We start from the raw sequence: 22091 nt of genomic DNA on the forward strand, positions 1-22091 counted from the left end.
TTTTCGCCTCTATCAAAAACCTCAAGAGCTTAAAATGTCTGCTCCGGTACACGTGTCCTAGATAACTGGTTTTGCGTTTCTTTATAATGTTAAGAAGTTTTCTGCCATGGCATATTTTACGCAAAACTGCCTCGTTATTGACATAGTATTTTCAAGAGCCCTTCCCATATCAAAGGCATCCAACATTCTCTTAGCACTTAGGTTCATTATCCTTGCCTGTGTCGCATATATAAGAGAATAGCATATATGTATGTGTTCACGATAGTCCTAGGTGATCTCAATGCAAAGATTGGAAAGGGACAAAGCGGAAAGTGTATAGGAAACTATGGTCTGGGAAATCGAAACGAGAGAGGAGACCGTCTGTTACAATTCTGTCAAGAGCAGAACTTTATTATTACAAACATATTTTTTATGTTACTAAACAGACGACTGTATACATGGCGATCGCCCGCAGATACATCGGAGAAAGTAGTCAGGAACCAGATAGACTACATTATGATCAATGAAAGATACCGTAATGCTGTTAAAGCCGTGAAAGCATATCCTGGATCAGACGTGGCCTCAGATCACAATCCACTTATAGCCAAAATTACACTCACCCTTAAAAATAGTAAAAGACATCAAAGAATCCCTACACTAGACACAAGAAAACTTAAAGAACCTAAAGTAAAAGAATGCCTCCAACATGAACTGCATGTGAACTGCAACAAATTGAACAAAAACACCAATGATATTGACGAGTACTGGAATCGACTAAAAGATTGTCTACTGGAACCCTGTAAAGAAATACTAAAGACTTCCTCAAGGAGAAAAGAGGAATGGATGAATGACGAGATACTCAATATGATGGAACAATGGAGACAATTTAAAAACAAGGATAACAATAAATACAGAGAGATAAACCACGAGATTAGAAAGACGATAAAGCAGGCAAAAGAAAAATACTTTGAAGAGCAATGCAAAGAGATCGAAGACCTTCAAAATAAATATGATCTGTTTAACCTACACAAGAAAGTCAAAGAACTGGCAGGACTAAGAAAACAAAATCCCACTTGTGCAATTCTGGATAGACACGGTACTGCTATAACACATACGGACGAGAAAATACAAAGATGGGCAGAATATATCGATGAATTGTTCGATGATGAAAGAGGAGATCTGGAGCACATAGAACTTACGTCAGAAGAAATAGGTCCATATATTACAAAAGAAGAAATATTGCACGCATTAAAAACAATGAAGAGCGGGAAAAGTCCTGGACCTGATATGCTTCCTATAGAAATCCTAAAAATTCTAGATGAGAAGCACATTGATGTTTTAGTGATACTCTTGAACCAAATTTATAGTTCAGGCGTATTACCCAAAGAGTGGTTAACATCTATTTTTATTTGTCTCCGTAAAAAGAAAAACGCAAGAGAATGCAGCGATTACCGCACCATTAGCTTAATGTCTCATACGCTAAAGTTACTACTTAAAGTCATCCATAACCGAATATATCACAAACTGGACATAGACGTTAATAATACACAATTTGGTTTTCGCAAAGGCCTAGGAACACGTGAAACTCTTTTTTCACTTAATATACTAATACAAAGATGCCTGGACGTCAATCAAGATATATACGCATGTTTTATTGACTATAATAAAGCATTCGATAAAGTACGACATAAACATTTAATGAATGTCCTGAAATCAAAGAAGATTGACTACAACGACCTCAGGATCATATCAAATTTATACTATAAACAGCGAGCAAAAGTACGTGTTAACGAACAGCTGTCAGAAGAAATTGAAATTAGATGTGGAGTAAGACAGGGATGCGTATTGTCGCCAATTCTTTTCAATGCCTACTCCGAAGAGGTCCTGAAAAAAGCTCTTGAGGGTGAAACAGCTGGAATAAAGGTAAATGGAGTTCCCATTAACAACATTAGATATGCGGACGACACTGTGATTTTAGCCGAAAACATTGAAGATCTTCAGAGACTGGTGACCAGAATAGCAGAGTATGGAAAAGAGTATGGTCTAACAATGAATGTCAAGAAGACGAAATTTATGAGAATATCGAAAACTCAAAGAAATAACGAGAATCTTCTAATAAACGAAACCAACGTCGAACAAGTGGACAAATATGCATACCTGGGAACAATGATTAACTCCACAAATGATTACAATCAGGAGATACAAATAAGAATAGAAAAGGCTAGAGCAAATTTCAACAAAATGAGAAGAGTTCTATGTACCAGGGATTTAAAACTGGAACTAAGAGTTAGATTGGCGAGGTGCTATCTTTTTTCGACTTTATTTTATGGAATGGAATCTTGGACCTTGAATGCGACATCAATGAAAAAACTGGAATCATTTGAGCTGTGGGTGTACAGAATAATTCTGAAAATATCATGGACAGAACACGTCACAAACAAAGAGGTTCTGGGAAGGATGAACAAAGAAATGGAAATTTTAAATTCAATAAAAACAAGAAAATTAGAATATCTCGGACATATTACACGTGGAGAGAAATACACCTTGCTTCAACTGATTATGCAGGGAATGATCCAAGGAAAGAGAAGCATAGGGAGGCGTAGAATGTCATGGCTGCGCAACCTGAGAGAGTGGTACGGATGTACATCAAATGAACTTTTCAGAGCAGCCGTCTCAAAAGTCCGAATAGCTATGATGATTGCCGACCTCCGCCGCGGAGATGGCACTTGAAGAAGAAGAAGAAGATGTGTTCACGAACAGATACCTAGTATCCCGTGGAAGAGTCGCACTTCTTATTCCTCTTTATAAGCAATTCTGCTTCTGCTTGTTCATTGGCGGATTAATACCGCAATGGAAGGTTATCACTTCATCTTTTGTCCTTGATTTCTTCTGCCGATTGATGACTTATCTCTTGCTATTTTGCCGATATACATTCTGCTTATGTTGTTATTCCATTTTTTTTTCTATTTTGTGTCCATTCATTTATAAATTGTACGTTACATTTTCTTTGAATGCCTTCACTTCTCTTTCGATCTCTTAGCGTATTTCCTGTAATTTTCCAGTAGCCTTTACGTTGTGGCTGTGTCGAGTCTTGTTTCTAAGGCATATGTCATTATTGGTCTTACACTGGCTTTATAAATTCTTGATTTTATCTTAGTGTTAATGTGTCTGTTTCGCCATATAGTATTATTAAGGCATCCTGCCAGTCTATTTGCTTTTTGTACTCGATCTTTCACTTCTTTGTCTAGGTCTCCATAGTTAGACAGTGTAATTCCTAGGTATTTTATTTTCATTACTTGTTCAATACTGATGCCATCAATTTCTATTTTACGTCTGGTTGGTTCTTTACTGACTACTATTGTTTTAGTTTTCTAAGATGAGATTGTCATATTAAATTATTCTGCTCTTATGTTAAATCTGTGGACCAGTCTTTGCAGACTATCTTCATCTTGGGCTATCAATATTGCGTCGTCTGCGTAACAGAGGAAGAGTTGTATTAGTCAAAAGGTGTTTCATTTTATGGAATGCAGTTCTTCAATTTATTTAAATTTATTGGTGTCTTCTATTGAGGTGTTAAAAATTTGAATGTTAGCTCGTAGATTTGGACGTTTGTTTACTACCGTTACTTTCGTTTTGCTGGTGGTGATTTGTATATAAATGAATATTTTTGTCTTAAAATTCACTATTCTAGCGACCTCCATGTTTTTTTTGATAAAATCTTTCGACTCCCGAGGTGGGGTGGTAACATCGAGCAAAAAGACAAAAGAGGGAATGTAAAGGTAGTGGGGGCAAAAATATTGTTAGACAGGAAGTGCCATCTTGAGAGGCCAAATTAAACAAGGAAAGAGAGTCTTTTCTTGTTTAAGAAATCAAATTTAGTTGGGTTATGTTATTATTTGTCCCAACTGTCACATGAAATCTTATTTATATTGAAGTTTTTTAACAATTGTTTCACATTTTAGACTGTTATCGTTAATATTTAATTAAAATTTTCTCGTCTAAGGCACATTCTGAAAACTATTTTATAACTACTGTTAATAAGTGTCGGAAAATTTAAATTTGGCGCATTCGCATTTCCGGATATGTCCGCCATCAGAGGCCACTTTTTTGGTCGCCTTTTCATAACGATTAGATTCCCTCTTTTGTCTTTTTGCTCGATGGGTGGTAACCACTCCTGTAGGAATAGCTCATATTGCCATAAAGTAGATTTTGATCTTTGAGCCATTTATTAACTGCTGTCAAAATTTTAAGTAAATCTATGCATATAAAAAATTCAGAGGTTTTCTACTATTTTTACCGTCATATCTTGGACTATGCAGTAGAATTCTGTCGTTGACCACACGTCTAAGAGTATTGAAGTGCTACGTCTGGTCCACTTTGTTCTGTGGATGTGAAACTTGGACAACAAAAATAAAAAATCTTAACAAATTAGAAGCGTTTGAGTTATGGTGTTACCGTCGCATGCTCAGAATCCCGTGGACAGCACACATATCTAACGAACGCATGCTAGAGACCATGCACAAAGAGCGAGAATTGATCAACATCATCAAAATAAGAAAGGTCCAATACTTCGGTCATATAATGAGAGGACCTAAATATCGTTTACTCCGGTTAATCATTCAGGGCAAAATCGAAGGAAAACGTTGGGTCGGAAGAAAACAACTGTCCTGGCTGCGTAACATTAGACAATGGACAGGTCGAACTGTTTCATCTAGCTGCCGACCGAGAATCATTTCATCAGCTTGTCAATATGACGATAGCCAACGCTTGAATACAAGCACGGCACACAAAGAAGAAGATCTTGGACTATTATTCGGATTTATTTATTTGTTTAGCTTATGGCGTAATAGCGAATGTAAAGGGTGTTTTTTTAGAGGTATATAAATGTAAGTTGGCAACACGTTTTTAACAATTTTGCCATTTTGAGCTGTCAAGTGATTTATGTTTAGTTTGGTTTGGCATTTTAGCATGAATAAACTGACACCTAAATAACGCTTCCAAATTGTGAAAATTTATTTTGAAAATCATGGTTCTATTCGAAATAAGTATCGCGCACTACGTCCATTTTATGATCAACATAATCGTCCATCAGCATAATTAATTCTATTAACCATGGAACGTTTCGCACCACGTTTACTCTAAATGATAATATGCATCCTCAGAGATATGTCATACAGTGCGTACAGACGAAGTTGTTGCCGATGTAGTGCGTAGCATTGAACCGGAATCAGTCTGTCCGCCATCGTGCAGAGCAGTTGGATATGTGTCCATCCATTGTATAGAAGATTTTTCGGAAAGATCTAGTTTGCATGCTTACAGAATCCAACTCATTTAAGAATTGAAGCTACAAGATCACCTAGCAAGGAGTAGATTCTGTGAGTGGGCCCAAAACGAGATTGCCGTTGATCCTGATTTTCATAAGCGAATTTTGTTAAGCGATGGCTATGTCAATAAACAAAACTGTCTTATTTGGAGTGAAGATAATACTCAAGTGTATGTTGAGACACCATTACATCCAGAAAAACTGACTGTTTGGTGTGCTTTGTGGGCTGGTGGAATCATTGGTCCGTACTTCGTCAAAAACGATGCTGGTCAAAACGTTACAGTCAATGGTGACCGCTATAGAACCATGATTACTCACTTTTTTTATTCCTCATTTGAACAACCATGATGTGCAGGAGCTGTGGTTTTAACAAGACGGCGCAACATATCATAAAGCTCGTGCCACAATTGATGTATTGAAAAAAAAGTTTGGTGACCGCATAGTTTCACGTTTCGGACCCGTGAATTGGCCTCTAAGATCGTGCGATTTAACATTGCCAGACTATTTTCTGTGGGGTATGTAACATCGCTGGTCTACGCCGATAAGCTTAAAACGATTAACCACTTGGAGAATAACATTCGCCGCGTTATTGCCGATTTAGGGCCACAAATATTGGAAAAAAATCATCGAAAATGGGACCTCTAGATTAGACGTCAGAGCCAGCCGTGGAGGTTGGTAAAATTAAACGGACATTTATCCAACAAATTAGGATGGCGATCTTCCTACCATTTAGAGCGTACTAAGTCATGTAATTACTTCCAAATCGAAGGACCACCCACTGGCGTGGGAAATAAGAATACAAGCAGTTCAAACAATACGTAATTTAATAATTAAATGTTACTACAACTAAGTTAATATCTAGCCAAAGTTTTAGCGCAAGTTCTTTTATTGAAACCGCCGTTTACTGTCCACCTTACACTAGCGAAACACTATACGAGCACTGATACAGATTAAAAGTTACTAATAATTATCACTTTAACTAAGGACGTTTTCTTCAATATGAATATACTTGATTAAGAATGCGTTCAGCTTTTAACTATAAGCTATGTAACAATAACTAAAATGCGAGAGTTAAAACTCTAAACAAGAAGCAACCAGCTCAGCTGGAAGACAATTTTATTCTGATTAAGAATGCGTTCAACTTTAAATTATAAGCTATGTAACAATAACTAAAACTCTAAACAAGAAGCGACCAGCTCAGCTGGGAGACAATTTTATACTGTTTAAAATTCTGATTGCAATGCCTGACTATTGCAAGGGATTTGCGGGGGACGGGGGACAACTTCGATATTTCTATACAGAGGTAGGTAAAACCCACCTTTTGAATTCTTGTCTAACAGGGAAATTTTTGGAATTGGTCGGAGAAAGTTAATCTGTGAGTAAAAATATCTTTTGAATACATTTTCGGCTTTCATGAGAATTTGCTGGAGAATTTACCTAGGTAGAATTTAAGACGTGTAAGTTAATTGCTACCTGTGGCGTAGCAACACTTGGATACATTTCTTACAGAAATTTATCCAGAGGTCATATGCCAGAAATCATATTTAACTCATAATGTTAAAAGATTATCTGTTAAATAAAGTCAATCTAATGTTAATTTAAAAAATCATCTTTGTTTTATTCCAATTCAAAGTTCTATACCTCTAAAAAAACGCCCATTATGTCTACGTTTAAGTGCAATGAAACAAAATACTTCAATCTACATATGTACAACCTTTACCGACGAAAATCTTCTGACAAACTATTATCTCCAAAAATATGCAAATCTTTGCCCTGTGTAGTCCCAGTAGTCTGTATTGATTTCTGGTACGTGGCTAAGGCCCTGTCGTCTGCATGCCAAATTTTCTTTTATTGGGAAAAGGAATGCTGAATCAATAATAAATTTTTTTGAAATTTTTTATAGTTTTTCTTTCTTGTTATACTATTTTGAAACCTTGATACTATTTATTAGGATTTACGTTCAACTTCTTGATTTTGGTTCATAAACAGGCTTGTAATAGTTGATAACTCTTTTTCTAAAGTATAAATTAAGAACACGACTATATAGAATTATTTTCAATTTATAAAATCACTTATAATCACTAATATATATATATATATATATATATATATATATATATATATATATATATATATATATATATATATATATATATATGTGTGTGTGGTGTGCGTATGTGTGTATTATAATATTTTTTAAGTAAACCAGAAAATTATTCCTGCCACATTTTTGAATATAATTTAACTTGTACCAATACAATTTAATATTAAGTTTGCGTATTTGAATATTTCTTGTTTGACTGCATATTGTAGCGTTCGCTTTTTTGTTGTTTATTATTATGTAGTTATTTAGTAAATAAAAATCGCCTATTTACAGGTGCACCCATGCGGCAGATACCGCCACAATACCGTAGTCTTCATACTAGCAAAAGAATACAACTTGAAAAACCTTCGGACCATCCACAGATTAGACCGATTGACCAGTGGCCTTCTTCTCTTCGGCAGAACTCCGAAGAAAGCTAGACAAATGGAGCACCAGATCAGAAACCGGCTAGTGTCCAAGGAGTACGTTTGTAGAGTTGAGGGAGACTTTCCTGAGTAAGTACTAAGTGTCCAATAAATATATGAACCTTAGGGCAGGCTGGGGCACAATGCAACAAAAGTTGGTTTTACCCATAGCTATCCCAACGACTTATAAAAAACACCATTATTAAAAAAAAAGCTGTATTTATCCAATTAATTTAAGGTAGTAAGAAAAGGCATCTAGAGTAAAAAATAAGTTCAATTGATCCTATTGAAGCAAGAAATCATGTTACATTTAGCCCATGTTTAAATTGTTGAAGTCGATCCCGAATGAAATTAAAACTTTATGTCAGTTATGAAGCCCTCTGGTTGTATTCGCTGACAGTTATGAAGGCCTCCAGGAGTTATTAAATTAAATCACAGAAGTGAGTCAGAGATATGGACTTTTACTGAACATTAAGAAAACAAAATGTATGATGATCTCTAAGAAGGAACAGCAAATTGAAAGAATTTGTGTGAATGGTCAACCAATAGAAAGAGTAAATACACCTACCTTGGTACGAACGTCAATGAAAATTGGAACCATTCCCTAGAAATAAAATGTAGGATAGAAAAAGCAAGATCTGCATTTCAAAAAATGACTCCACACTGTTGTACGGTGTTGAGTCGTGGACTTTCACAGACACTACCTGCAAGAAAATTGAGGCTTTCGATATGTGGCTTTATCATCGAATCCTGAAGATATCCTATACCGACCACGTTACTAACCAAGACGTTTTATTAAGAATGCAAATAGGAAAGAGTCATCTACTGGAGGTTCCTCGAAATTTCGGTATCGTAGGAATTTGACCTCGTAGTCTCCCTCAATATCTTTCAACTTGGTGATTCGACCAACGTAGAATTTAGATTGGTTCATAGTTTTGAATTCAACTAAGACATACATCATCTACAGCAGGAAGACGATAAAATTCTGTAAAGTGATTTGACTCAACAGCAAACAAATTCTCATCCATATCCATATCGTCGTCCGTGTCTACGAACGTCTTCATCGTCATCCTCGCATGAATCACCATCTCTTGTTTCTGCAGATTTTTTGTTCTTGGGTTCTTTTTGCTTTCTTCTTTAAGGAAAGTGAAACTGGTTTCTTCTTTTCTGCAATGTCTTCCATTTCTGGAGTGCTTGTAGCTATCATACTCTTACCTTTTTTCCTCGACTTTCGATCAGTTTTTCGTTCTCCTGTTTTTGGATAACCACGAAAATCTTCAGAAGAGAGGAAGTCTTGGTAACCCAAAAGCATGCCAATCAAGTGGATGTAGCCCACTTTTGGATGAATCTTGAAATATAATTTCGGAAGGCATCATGCTTTTTTGATGAGCTGTGTTCACGAAGGATAATGTATTATAAATTTATGCTGTTTTCGCAGATTTTGCGTCATCCAAGAGTTAAAAGCTGCATTATAATAAGTATTAAAATGTCCAAATACAGCAATATCCAGTGGTTGCAAAACTGTAAAAACTGAGTGACAAATGGCTTTCTACGTTGTCATAAATGAATAGAGCAGAGGTCCTCTCCAGAACTGGAGGTGTAGCGAATGAAATGCTTAATAACTTTGCTCCTTAAAATGGACACGTAGAAAAATCATCACTACTGGAATTGTGCTGCCAGGTGCAGAAATTATGGATACTGTGGTGAGGTTAGTGCCTTTTGCTCCACTTCGTCGCTTTACACACTTGCTTGACACCTTTTTTAGCTACTATTCGTTGGGGTTTTTGTACAGTTGATGTGGTCGTTTCATCTAAACTGAACACCCTTGTCCCATCACCAAATTCTGGATGCTGTATCTACAACATTTCCAAATTATTAAAAAACAGATCTACATTCGCTTTGGTGAAATAAGTAGCGCGAGATAGGCTGCAAACCTTAGAGATTCTTTGGAAGAGTTTGGGGTGCATTTTTAAAAAATTATAAAACCAGTCAATACGTGCTAATATCTTGTTTTCTCATGATGGAGGACATGACGGATCCCTGCCATTTCATATGCAACTTGGCGGAAATCTTGTATTGGTAGGCCATAGTACATATTATAGCATAAAATTAGGAAGTTTTTTAGTCAAGACTATCCTAACTGAATAATTAGGCGCATATCTCACATTCTCCTGACTACGTGCTTTCGTTTTTATCACATATCTTGATAACGTTACATGATGCACATTCTTTAGAACAGTAGCACGTCTCACAATATTATAACAATACAAAAAAAACTGAAAAAACTTCTTCCAATGTTATTTTTTATTTTTCTGTAATATTCTATGTCATATTCAATGTATACCATTCTGTGTTTATCAATTTTTTTAAGATTATCTGATAATTTTTTGTAGGCTTGTTCTTTCTTCTTTTGGCGACTCCGTTGACTGAAATTAAAAGCCAAGCTAAGAGTCCGAATAAGCGATGAAGACATTATTAATCAGAGACCGATCATATATAATAGCTGTCCAGGCATTGCGGCCTTGTTTGGAGATTTCCCTTCATTTTGTTTTATTCTGTACCCCAACATTCCCATTTCTATCGTTCAGCTTCTCTAAATCTTCCTCTGCTGTAAGCCATTGATTTCTAGGTCTTCTTCTTCTTTTCGGCCCCGTCATTCAAATACCTAATGTATTCTCTCTATATGATCCAGCCTCTTTATTCCTTATTTACTTACTATATTTACTTTTTTTCAGTGAAGTAATCGAGTGCAATCAGCCCATAGAAGTAGTAAGTTACAAAATAGGTGTGTGCAAAGTGTCACCTAAAGGCAAAGATTGCATAACTGTATTCCAAAAATTAGGATATAATGGACATACCAGTGTTATTCTGTGCAAGCCGAAAACCGGTAGAATGCATCAAATCAGGGTACATCTTCAGTATTTAGGTAAGACATCATATTGATATATATCTTTGGTAAGCTTCTTAATAATACTTTTTAAGCTTGTGTGCTTCAAGCAAAATCACCTTAAAAAGCTGTTTAAAAAAACACTAATTTACTTCTAAATTATCTAGAAACATATAATTTTTTTTAATATTTTGTTTTTAGTCTCACACATTTGTTCAATCACAAATTAGTCCATTAATTTGTAATTTCACATTAATCTTAATTTCCTGAATTTGTATAGTTTAACCGTGTATAATTGTGAAACATATCAATTAGTAGCTTAATTACAATTTGTTCAACTTCCTACAAAGTATAGATTGCCTAATATGTATTAAGTAAATGCCTGCAATCATTTCCTGGGTTCAAATTATATTTACCAGCTTTCAAAAGTCAAAGGTTTTTGTTCTATGCAGAGGACAATACACTTATTTGATGAATAGTAGCATTTTAGTGAGAATATCAATATCTTCGGGACTAGTTTGGGTCGCAGTCCATTATAAATTTTTATCTACAACTATAGTGTATAACAACAACTATAGTGTAATAATTCAGTAGCTGTCAATAAAACTATATTTTACTCCATGACTTCAACATTTTATTTTATCATCGTCGATCGAGAAGAATCGGACACAGAGAATTAGAAACAATTCGAAATTAGAATTACATTTGAATTTGTCCATATTTGTATTACTATTGTGCCTTACAGTTTCTCGATGGCGTTCACCATGCATGATTACTGATGAACGTGCAGCGTGCACCAACTGAAACTAATAGTCTGAATAAATTATTTTTTGGATATACATTGCTTTTGGCTGTATTTGCCACATATATGTACTTGAGGGTGATTTTGTCCACTTTTGTATGTGATCCGTTGACTTTTTCTATTTTGAAAGAATGTGTTAAACACCCGACATGCCTAATGCTGTTGCTACTTATCATTATCAGCATGTCACCTCCAGCATCATTTTCATATATGTAGTTCCAAAGTCTGGTGCTTCATTGCTTCATATACTGTCTAGGATTAACCACAGGAAGATATGAAGCAATACATGGGGATTCGGCTATGTATATATATATATATATATATATATATATATATATATATATATATATATATATATATATATATATATGTACTAGTAATTTAATCCTTCACATATGACGGGGGATCCAATCAGTTGCCATTTATATCCATTCTCAGTCTCACTCAGAAATCCAAAAGATATTCTGTTTCCCCAACCGATTTGATAGTGTTTTTAAAGTTTTTAAAAGATACATGTTTACACAGATACAATTAATTTATACTAGTGAACTGACTATTTATTCTTTGTTACTTGCATAGATAATGTACTAAATGTTTGTATTCACACTGTATATTTATATTGAATGTAACAATTGTCGCAAACTGTGTCCGTGTGCAAGTAGTCATGACACGTTAATTGCAAATAAAAAAATACAACTATATATTTAAAAATACTGTGATTACTTGAAAAATATCGAGACTTTATTGAGGTTTTAAAATGTTTCAGGTCATCCTGTAGTGAACGATCCCTTGTACAATCACGAGGTGTTCGGTCCGTTGAAGGGAAAGGGCGGCGACCTCGGTGGTAAAACCGATGAGGAACTTGTCCGAGATCTTATCCACATACACAACGCCGAAAATTGGTTGGGAATGGACGGCGATAGCGAATTGTCGATGTTCAATAGTAGAAAATCAGATTTAGATGAATCTTTAGTTGGACCAATTGTGCCTAAAGGTAATTGGAAAATTTCTATCTCTCTTTTCTACTTAACCGAATTACCTCTTTGATGTTCCTTTGTTCTATAACTGAATTAAAACAAAACAATCAGTCGTAAACGTGAATGTGAACAGATTAAATACAAACATTACTCTCATTGTAAAACTAGTACAATGTATTAAGCAAGGTACAGTACATTAATATTAGTTTACTATTGATAGATTTATTGAAAGTCTAGTCTATATTTTAATGACTAGTAATATATTGACAGCACTTTGGTGAATGCTATTCGAATTGTTACATATTTCAGATTTTATATATAGAGGAAAGGCAGCAAATTCGGACCCCAATTGGTTTTTACTTAATATCATTTATACTTAAGTAGTTTGAATTCCAGTTTAAGAAAAAAACTAAACCAACATTATAGGGATAACTTTTCTTAGTTTGAAATATTCTAAAAATATATATTATATGACTTTGCAAATTTTTGCAAAAGTTTACAAAATAGGCACTTAAAAAAAGTGTTGTAAATTCGGACCCCCCTTTTTCCTCGTATTTCGTACCGCCTAGAAATCTAATGGATTATGACTGGTGTAAAAATATAATTCACAGTTAAATAAATATATAAATTATTTCATTTTTAAAATAGATTGATTAATAAACTGTGTACAAATCTGACTTTTAAGTAACTTAAATACAAAAATATCAAAGTAAATTAGCTTTTTCATAAAAGGCGTAGGTCTATGATTGTTTTAAGTTTGAATCTAGTTTACTGGCAGAAGTCGCATATGTAATCATCTTTCACCGCACTGGTACAATCAATATGTGCCCAACATTGACACATTAGGCATTTGATTCACTGTTCACCCGTCACTGACTTGGACCATTTTTCGTTGCAGTACATGCACGTCACATCCGATTCATCCGGTGTTTGTCCTGGTCCTACAACGAATCTGATTGAAGAGACCAATTTCAGAGACAAAAGATCTTTCACAGATGAAGATCCCTTGTGTATGTCAAAATCTAATGGTCTCTTGACCTGAGCGCTAGGTTTATGCTTTTTACACTCTTACTGTAAGTTTTCTTGATGAGGGTATTGGCAGAGGTAGGGGAGGAGGTTCTACCAACTGAGTTGAGGTGGTCGCTTGTTCGTGTGCAACCCATGAAAGAGAATGTGTCACCAGGTGAGAAGATTCAGAAGATTTTCCTCATTGAGTGTGTTCGAAGAAATTTCAACAGAATCATCAGCCGTTATCATCTAGATTAATAGGCTTCTCTTTTTGGGCTTGTGCAATGAACTCGGCATCAAAAAACTTCTTTCTATCCAGTGGAAAAATTTCAGTTATCTTGATCCCATTAATGGCTATTTCTGCCGTTTAACACTTTATATAGGCCTTGTCAAACAGCTCCAGTACATCAAATGCTGTTAGAGGGCGTTGGTTTATTAACAACCATTGCCTAATCTCCTGACTATAATAAGTCTTTAAAGGAGACAAAAAGATTTATCCAGGGGCTGCAAAATATTAAATGAGGCGGTAAGGAGATGATTGTAACATGGTTCTGCCTAGCCTTCTCGATAATGTCAATATTTCTGGTGTGGCTTGAATGCCCGTCAAAAACTAGGAGAACATGTGATTCAGTTGTTGGTTTTGTAGTGCTCAAAAAATGTTCGAACCATTTTGTAAACAGTTTTGTTGTAATCCATCCTGATGGCTGCACGTGAAAGGCAGTACCTGGAGGAGCTCCTTTTTGCAACTGAGCATTTATGTATTTCCGAGGAAATATCACCATGGGTGGAACATAGTCGCAACCAGCACTCATACAGACTACAGTTGTTATTAAGGCACCTCTTTCTGCCGATGTAAGAGAGTGTACCTGCCTTTTTCCTCGGAGACCAATCATTGGTTCTACTTTACTCTGACTACTGTAAGACCACTTTCATCAACTTTGAAAATTCTGTTTGCTGGATAGCTGTGTTTTTCAAAGGCATATATTGTCAAAAAACATTTACACATTTTCTTTGTTGAAACTTACAATTCTTGCAAATGAGGTTCCTGTTGGCTTACGAATTGAAAGTCTGCCCTTATGCCTTTTCATGAATAGGTCTAGCCACGCTTTACCTGCCATGTTGTGTTTAACAAAAGGGTGCGTTATTCCATTCCTTTCAGCCAGTTGATAGGCCATCCGCCGAAGGTCTCGCTTAGTCAAATCAAAAAATGTAGATTCCATGACTAAACAATACTTAACCAACTGATCCTCCGATTCGGGAGGCAAGACAGTAGGCCTTCCTGCCCTAACAGAAGCTGATTTTGCTGGTTCTCCATATTTTTCCATTGACAAACGCATCAGCGTGGTCTTAGGTACTTCAAAAGTCTTGGCAGCCTTCTTTTATTCCATTCTTTTCGCCCTAGTGGCTTCTATAGCCTTTGTCATATTTTCCTCCGACCACAATCTCTTCTTCTTTTCTTTGGTAGTCTTCGGCATGGTTTTTTAATCTGCAAATATAACATTCGGAATTAGTTTTTAATAATGGAACGTTTTTACTGGGAGTCCGAATTATAAATAGGGGTACGAATTAAAAACGCCAAGGAGTTTGCATTAGGAAATAACACGTCCAAATCAAAACTAACCTCACTTAATAACTTAGCGGTAGAGTTGTTTTTTCGTCACTTTAAATACTACACTAACTTATTTACTACATACTACTTAGCATTAGATTCTTACCTTCTTGAGAACTATCTTAGAAAAGGATAAACAGGAACACTGCAAATACTCCAGGAGTCACAAAAATAAAGAACACTCGTCACTGTCTGAACTCAGTCACTAATTGAACAGCGGCAGAGCCTCCACATCCGGCACTGCCAAGGAAAGGTTTACGCTGTCTTCCTATTGGCAGCAGCACCTCCGCACGAAACTGCACTAGGGGTCCGAATTATCAGCCGGAGTCCGAATTTACCGCGGTTCCTCTATGTAATAATGTTTGTTTCTTCAATCAGCAACGTTTCATTAATAAAACTCAATTCTGTTTCTCTGCAAAACGAACAACTTTATTGTTAGCTGTACGAATTGTACGAATTCCATTACCTGCAAAAAGAAACAACATTTCTAGATTTTAACTAATATTAAAATGACGTCTGTTATGGCAGTAATGAAAATTAATAAAGACAAAACTCACTGTCACTGTCATAAGCTAAATAAGACTTCAAAGTATTCTGACAGTGGCAAAACAAACTATTCAAACTTAAATTACATGAATGAAAGCAAAAATAGTGGTCTGTTTTTCTTTACATTATATAAAGATTACTCGCTTACTTACATATCAAAAATACTAATATAGAATACCGCATCTCTCATGTAATTGACACAGAGGGTTTCATAAATATGTGAAAGGAAAAGTATTTGTCATTTCAAATTGGAGTTTTTTTTTTTTATTTTCTTCCATCCTAATTCCAAGCGTTTTCTGTTAAAGCAATTTCAGGTTTTTAGCGAGCGGTCATTGCATCTTTGACATCTCTCCACGATCGTCTTATTCTACCTCGTTGTCTTCTAGTGGGCGATATCCATTGTTTTATTTTTTTATTCATCTATTGCCAGGCATTTTCTGCAGGTGGTATTTTCATGCATTCTCTGCAGGTGTCCATACCAGTTTACTCTTTTGGCTTCAATTCGCACAATTCATACAAACTTTGCACAGTTTATCTTTATAGTATTATTTCGTGATTGAACGAAGAGATTTTCAATCAGTCGGCTCGTTCTTGTTTTATACGAAAAAATGTTTTAAAAACGATGAGATTCGGAAAAGATCAAAATATGAGGCGAAAATTCATTTTACTTATTTCAAAACTTTAAATCCCAATTCCTTCGTTCAATCACGAAACAATACTATAAAGATGAACTGTGCAAAGTTTTGACAAAATAGGTTAATTCGTTCTCGAGAAATTGTGGCTAACGCACAGAAAAACAAAGTTTTGAGAAAAACGCGTTTGAACTGAGAGCGCACTTACCGACCGCGCGGTATTAAAATCTATAACTCAGGTAATATTGCTCGAATTTACATCAAATTTAATGTTAATACTCTTGAAGTACTATATTTTCACATGTAATAAAAATAGATTTTTTGAAACTACAAGACCTATGTAACCCATTAAGGGTTAAGAGAGCTCTAGTTCAGGCAGAGGGGAAGAATATTAAGTATATGTAATCCATACACATGAAACATTGTTTGTTTAGTGGAGAGCATAAGAACATTAACGTAGTAGCGAAAGACCACAGAAACGTTGACTGATGATATCAAAGTAAGAGTGGTTAGAAATAGACTCCCAATTACCACAAATGGTTAAGAATGGTAACCCCAAAAGAAGGCCTACGTCCAGGGGTAGATGAAAACAGGCTGGTAAAGGAACAAGATGATCACAATATGTCCTGATTTATCACCTTGTGACTCCCAATCGACCTAAAAAGTTGTATTTTTTATATGGGTACAAGAACCTATAAGGGTATGAAACAGTACTAAAGCTCCCATTTTTTTTGCGTAAAATCTACTAAGATTAAAGAATATATAAAGGGATAGTGTTCTTTGTAAACTTAGTTAATATTGATATACCATCGTCCAATAGAATACGATTAAAATGTTCATGTTAATTTGTAAAACTTAAATATTCTTTTAAAATATTCAAAAATTAGATAAGTTTGTAAACGTAATTATGAAATTTGGTAATTCTCACGTCATTTCTAGCACAAATCTGTACCTTTAATAAGTTTAGGACTAATATTTAACATTAGAGAAAGGTCTGCACTATGCTTCATCATAATTACAAATGTAGCGAACCAAGTCAACTCACGTACGAAATAAGTTGCTTGCGTTGGGTATTTTAGGAATTGTCTAAGGGATTGAGTTGAATCCAAATCCTCCCAGATAAATCTACATTAAATAAAAACGTCTTCTTTTGAACGTGTACTTTTATATAGGCCGTTATATTAACCACAGATCTTTACGATAAATAAACAAAAAATGTTTACAGAGATTGTATAGTAAACAAATTAGGAAGTAAATATCGAATAATCCATAAAGCTAAAATTCTGATGTCCCATTTCTTTTTTACATTTGTTAAACCGCAATTTCCTAACACACAATGAAACAATTAATAAAATTAACTTAATACAAATTCGAATTGGAAATGCTATTTATTGATATTAAACAGGCAATGAGACCTACCAAAATTAGCATAATGATGTAAATAGGGAAGACAGAATGAACTCATGATAAGCAAAGGGGGTAAAACAAGCAGATGCCTTAGCCACGACACTCTTTAATCTTGCTTTAGAATAAATGTACTACGACAGTGGCGGCTCGTTTCACTTTAAGAAGGTTGTGCCAGAATTCGGGCAGCTGCCTAAATTTTTAGTGACGTGTCCGTCACGCTCGATATTGTCAAAAAAGGTATAAAATAGAAATTAAAAAAAAAATAAGCGTGGATACTTTTACATTATGTATAGTTGAGCCGCTGAAAAGATGGAATGATCATGTGAATGGCACGCACTCTTAAATATTCCTCTTCCTATGTTATCACTTTTCCCACGTTTACACCGCTCAACAAAAACGAACTAACGATGTTGCTATAATATATTTATACCGTTTTTTAGAGGTTTTTGATGTACATTAATTTTAAACATTTTCACAAAATTCACCAGCCGGCGAAACTGAAACACAAATTATGACTGAAACACAATTCAATTAAGTTATAGTATCATAACACAAATAATGACGGTGTAAACAGTTTCCCATAAGGTCTAGTTTCGAGCGCCTGTCGATGCCTGCAAGTGATCATGCGACCTTGAATTCCATGTTTTCATCGGCCAGGGTTTAGTTATCCACTATTTCTATGGTGCCAAGAAATGGTCCAATATTTATCAAAACAGTTCCGTAAATGAATTAACAATTAAAAAACTGAACTTACTACCAGTATTGACTGCTCATAGTACTGGAAGTTAGTTATTACGATTGAGTCTCTAAAGTCTATTTACAAAAATAACACTAATGTTATTTATAAAAATAACACTATTTAAGTATTCATTTTATTTTTAAAGCTTTCGATATATAAAGTCCATCCTTCTTTCTTTTTTAGTTGCAAAATTTTCAATGAATGTATTATTAAAATTACAAAACGTTTTTCTGCAGATAGTATACCTAAAGCACTAAGTCGTTTTTCTTGCATGGTCCTTTTAAGGAATCTTTTAATTCATTTTAGTATTGAAAAACAGCGTTCTGCTTCAGAGCAGGTGTTGACATAGGAATGGTAATTAAAATACTTAAAAGGTTCTTCAAATGTACATTTTGAACCTTCCTCATTGAATTAAACTGATAGCGGAGCAGCTCCAGAGGTAGTATTTAATTCGTCTCTCTGATACAGTACTTGTAATTCAGTTTTAAGCTTTGTTAAAAAATAAAAATTGTCTGCATATTTCATTGAGAAATTATTCGTGCAACTGATGCTTATAAGCAGAAAACTTCTCCGATATAAATAAATTAGTAGCAACTAAATGTCCGGAGAAAGTAAACCTTGTTTTTATTTGCAACAAAACTGCATCGCATATCTCTTCCTTCTTTCTGCTGGGTCTGTCCTCTTCAATTCACACCTTTTTCTATTGGTTCATCATCATCTGTTTCTCTTTGTGACGTGTTTATTTCTCCTTGACTACTATTAATAATGACGCCCATTTGCTTCCCTATGTCTTGAATTGCTGCTTCAAAGCTCTCCAAATCTTTTTTCACCTTAACAGAATCAGTGCATACTTTTGCAATTGATGAAAAATAATTTCTACGTGAGGCAGTATTTTATAAAAAATAAATAATCAAAATACAAAATGTTTATCCTGAAGATTTTATTTATAACCATTTGCTTGATTAATTGAAGACAAACCAGGTGAAGTACTTTGTAAAATGTCCATAACTGCAATGAGGTCTTTTCTATTTTCATAGACAGTATGAACAGTAATTGAAAATTCCAACGTGTTTGGAAAGATTTTGGCAACGTGCGATTAACTCATCCAACATTTTTGTTCTTTGTAGAGAGGTAGAAAAGAATGAACACAAACCAGATAAATTAGAAAAAAATATCCTAGCTTGATGATTGATAGAATATACACTTGTCATAATTAAATTTCATTTTGTGTGGATAGCAATGAACGTAATTTGCAATAGAATATGTTTCCTTAATAATTTTTTGCACACCATTTGATCCACCCCTCATAACACATGCGCCATCATAACTTTGAGCAATTAATTTGTTCGGAGTATGATTTAATAAGTGATTTAAAACATTTAAAATGCATTCAGAGATTGATTTGGCATCATGTCCTTACAGCACGTAAAATCTTAAAAACTGGTACTGTAAATTCCTTTACACATATATCGGAAAACTATAACTAACTGAAATTCACCAGCAACGTCTGTCGTTTCTTTGGCAATCACTGCAACACATGGAGAATTTTTGAATTACTTTCCTAATTTCCTGGTGATAGACATCTAGAATGCACTCAAGGAGTTCATTTTGGATTCTTTTTGAGATACCTTTAAAAGATTTGGAACTTTGAATGTGAACCTTTAAGTCGTTCTCTAATTCGGCACTAAAATTGACCAGCTTCTTAAATATTCCTCTATTTTCTGAATTTTCCTGTTCGTCGTGACCTTTTAAAACTCACTCGAAAGTTGCACAAGACATTATACAATTTATAATTTGATTCAAAACGTATCGACTCTTATCCACTTTTTCATTGTGTTTAATTAGAGTACCGCATTCGACACCGTAAATCAACAAAAAATGTTGGAAGTCTTGACAGAATGCCGAATTGACTATCGGTATATAAATATAATTAAACACATATACCAAAACGCAACAGCCAGTGTTAGAGTGGGTGATCGTCAAACCCAGAAATTCCCGATACAACGTGGAGTACGCCAGGGGGACACCATATCGCCGAAACTGTTCACTACGCTTTTGGAATATATATGTAAAAGGGCAAAACTGACCGACAAGGGCATAAACATAAACGGAGAAAAGCTTAGCCATCTAAGGTTTGCAGATGATATTGTACTAATAGCTGATAGGATAGATGAGGCCAAAGAACTTTTAAATCAGCTCTACCTTTTCTCGCTAGAAGGGGGATTGAAAATAAATATATCTAAAACCCAGATGATGACAAATCTTGTAATCAGCGAAGATATATGCGTAGGAACAAGATCCATAGACCAGGTAATGCCCTATAAATACCTAGGTCGTGAGATTCGCATAGGAAAAGATAACCAAACCGTTGAGCTTCTCCGTCGTATAAGACTGACTTGGGCAGCCTTCGGCAAGCTGAACCATATTTTCAAATCGTCTGATATACCAATATGCCTTAAAAGAAAAACGTTTAATCAGTGTGTTTTGCCAGTGTTAACTTACGGTGCGGAAACGTTGACCATGACAAGGAGAACAGTTCAAAAGATCCGTGTGTGTCAAAGGGCGATGGAGCGTGCTATGTTGGGCGTTTCACTACGAGACAAGATCCCAAATCGCCATCTACGACAAAGAACAGGAGTGGCTGATGCAGTAGAGAGAGTAGCAACACTGAAATGGAACTGGGCAGGTCACGTGGCTCGAATGACAGATAATAGATGGACAAAGCGGATACTGGAATGGAGACCAAGAGATGATGCCTACAGAAGCAGAGGTCGTCCACCAACACGTTGGACTGACGATCTAAAACGTTGTCATAGGAATTGGATGCAAGAGGCACGAGATCGAAATAGATGGAAAATTATGAGGGAGATCTAAGTCCAGCAGTGGATAAGCGAAAATTGAATGATAATGAATTAGAGTACCACGATAAGCTGATTTTAGCTGGGTTTTTATATTTAGCGTTGAAAAGCTAAAAACATTATTCATGTCACTTTAGATTGTTCATGGGATTTTATTTTATCCCATATGTTAACATGATCATCGGTGCCTTTGTTTGTCCAAATCTCGTGAGCTCCAAACAAAACAGTTTATTAGTTTGTTCTCAACCACATAACCAGCTATTTTTATCATAAATACTTTTTGAAAAGACTTATGTTTTTGTACACACTTTGACAAATTAAAGAATGGAAATGAAAAGTATGTAAACATTTATTTTCTAGCTGAGCGCTTTCGGCTTACAAAGCCATCCTCAACAGGTCCTAGCAACAGATAGAATAAATCCTATTCTAAAAATGTTGCTTCAATTTCAAAAAATGTTCGGATTCTCACACCCGTAACTAGGCCAAATTTTTAATGTGGTTTTTGTGAGTCCAATGTACAATGTACAGTCTTTTATGTGTTTTTCAAAGGAATATATTAACTTAAAAATAGCTTAAAGCAAAATCGTGGATTTTTCTACCAAAATGGGATATCTTTCAAGTAGTGGTTCTTTTTAAAACTTGACCATAGCTCTGAGGGGCTATCTGGTTTTGTAAGCCAAAAGCACTCAGCTAGGAAATAAATCTTTAAACACTTCAAAATACTTGTTTTTTTCCATTATTTGTTAAATAGTTTTATTAAATTTACGACAGCGAAGTTTTTGTCCACTTCCACTTTTTTTTAAATTTTTTTAACCT

The 22091-nt window shown here is 35.1% G+C and overlaps 1 protein-coding gene across 9 annotated transcripts in view; it reads left to right on the top strand.

Annotated features, from left to right (window-relative positions):
• The window catches only part of LOC140434400 (pseudouridylate synthase RPUSD2-like), a 927331-nt gene that overhangs the window by 869942 nt on the left and 35298 nt on the right, over positions 1-22091 (top strand). For all 9 annotated transcript variants that reach the window (XM_072522617.1, XM_072522616.1, XM_072522618.1 and 6 more), the window contains 3 exons: positions 7680-7900; positions 10546-10736; positions 12266-12493. In XM_072522617.1, the coding sequence (XP_072378718.1) occupies positions 7680-7900; positions 10546-10736; positions 12266-12493 (640 nt within the window). The remainder of the gene's footprint in view (positions 1-7679; positions 7901-10545; positions 10737-12265; positions 12494-22091) is intronic.

This window comes from Diabrotica undecimpunctata, chromosome 2 (genome assembly GCF_040954645.1).
Source record: "Diabrotica undecimpunctata isolate CICGRU chromosome 2, icDiaUnde3, whole genome shotgun sequence".
Taxonomy (NCBI): Eukaryota; Metazoa; Arthropoda; class Insecta; order Coleoptera; family Chrysomelidae; genus Diabrotica; species Diabrotica undecimpunctata.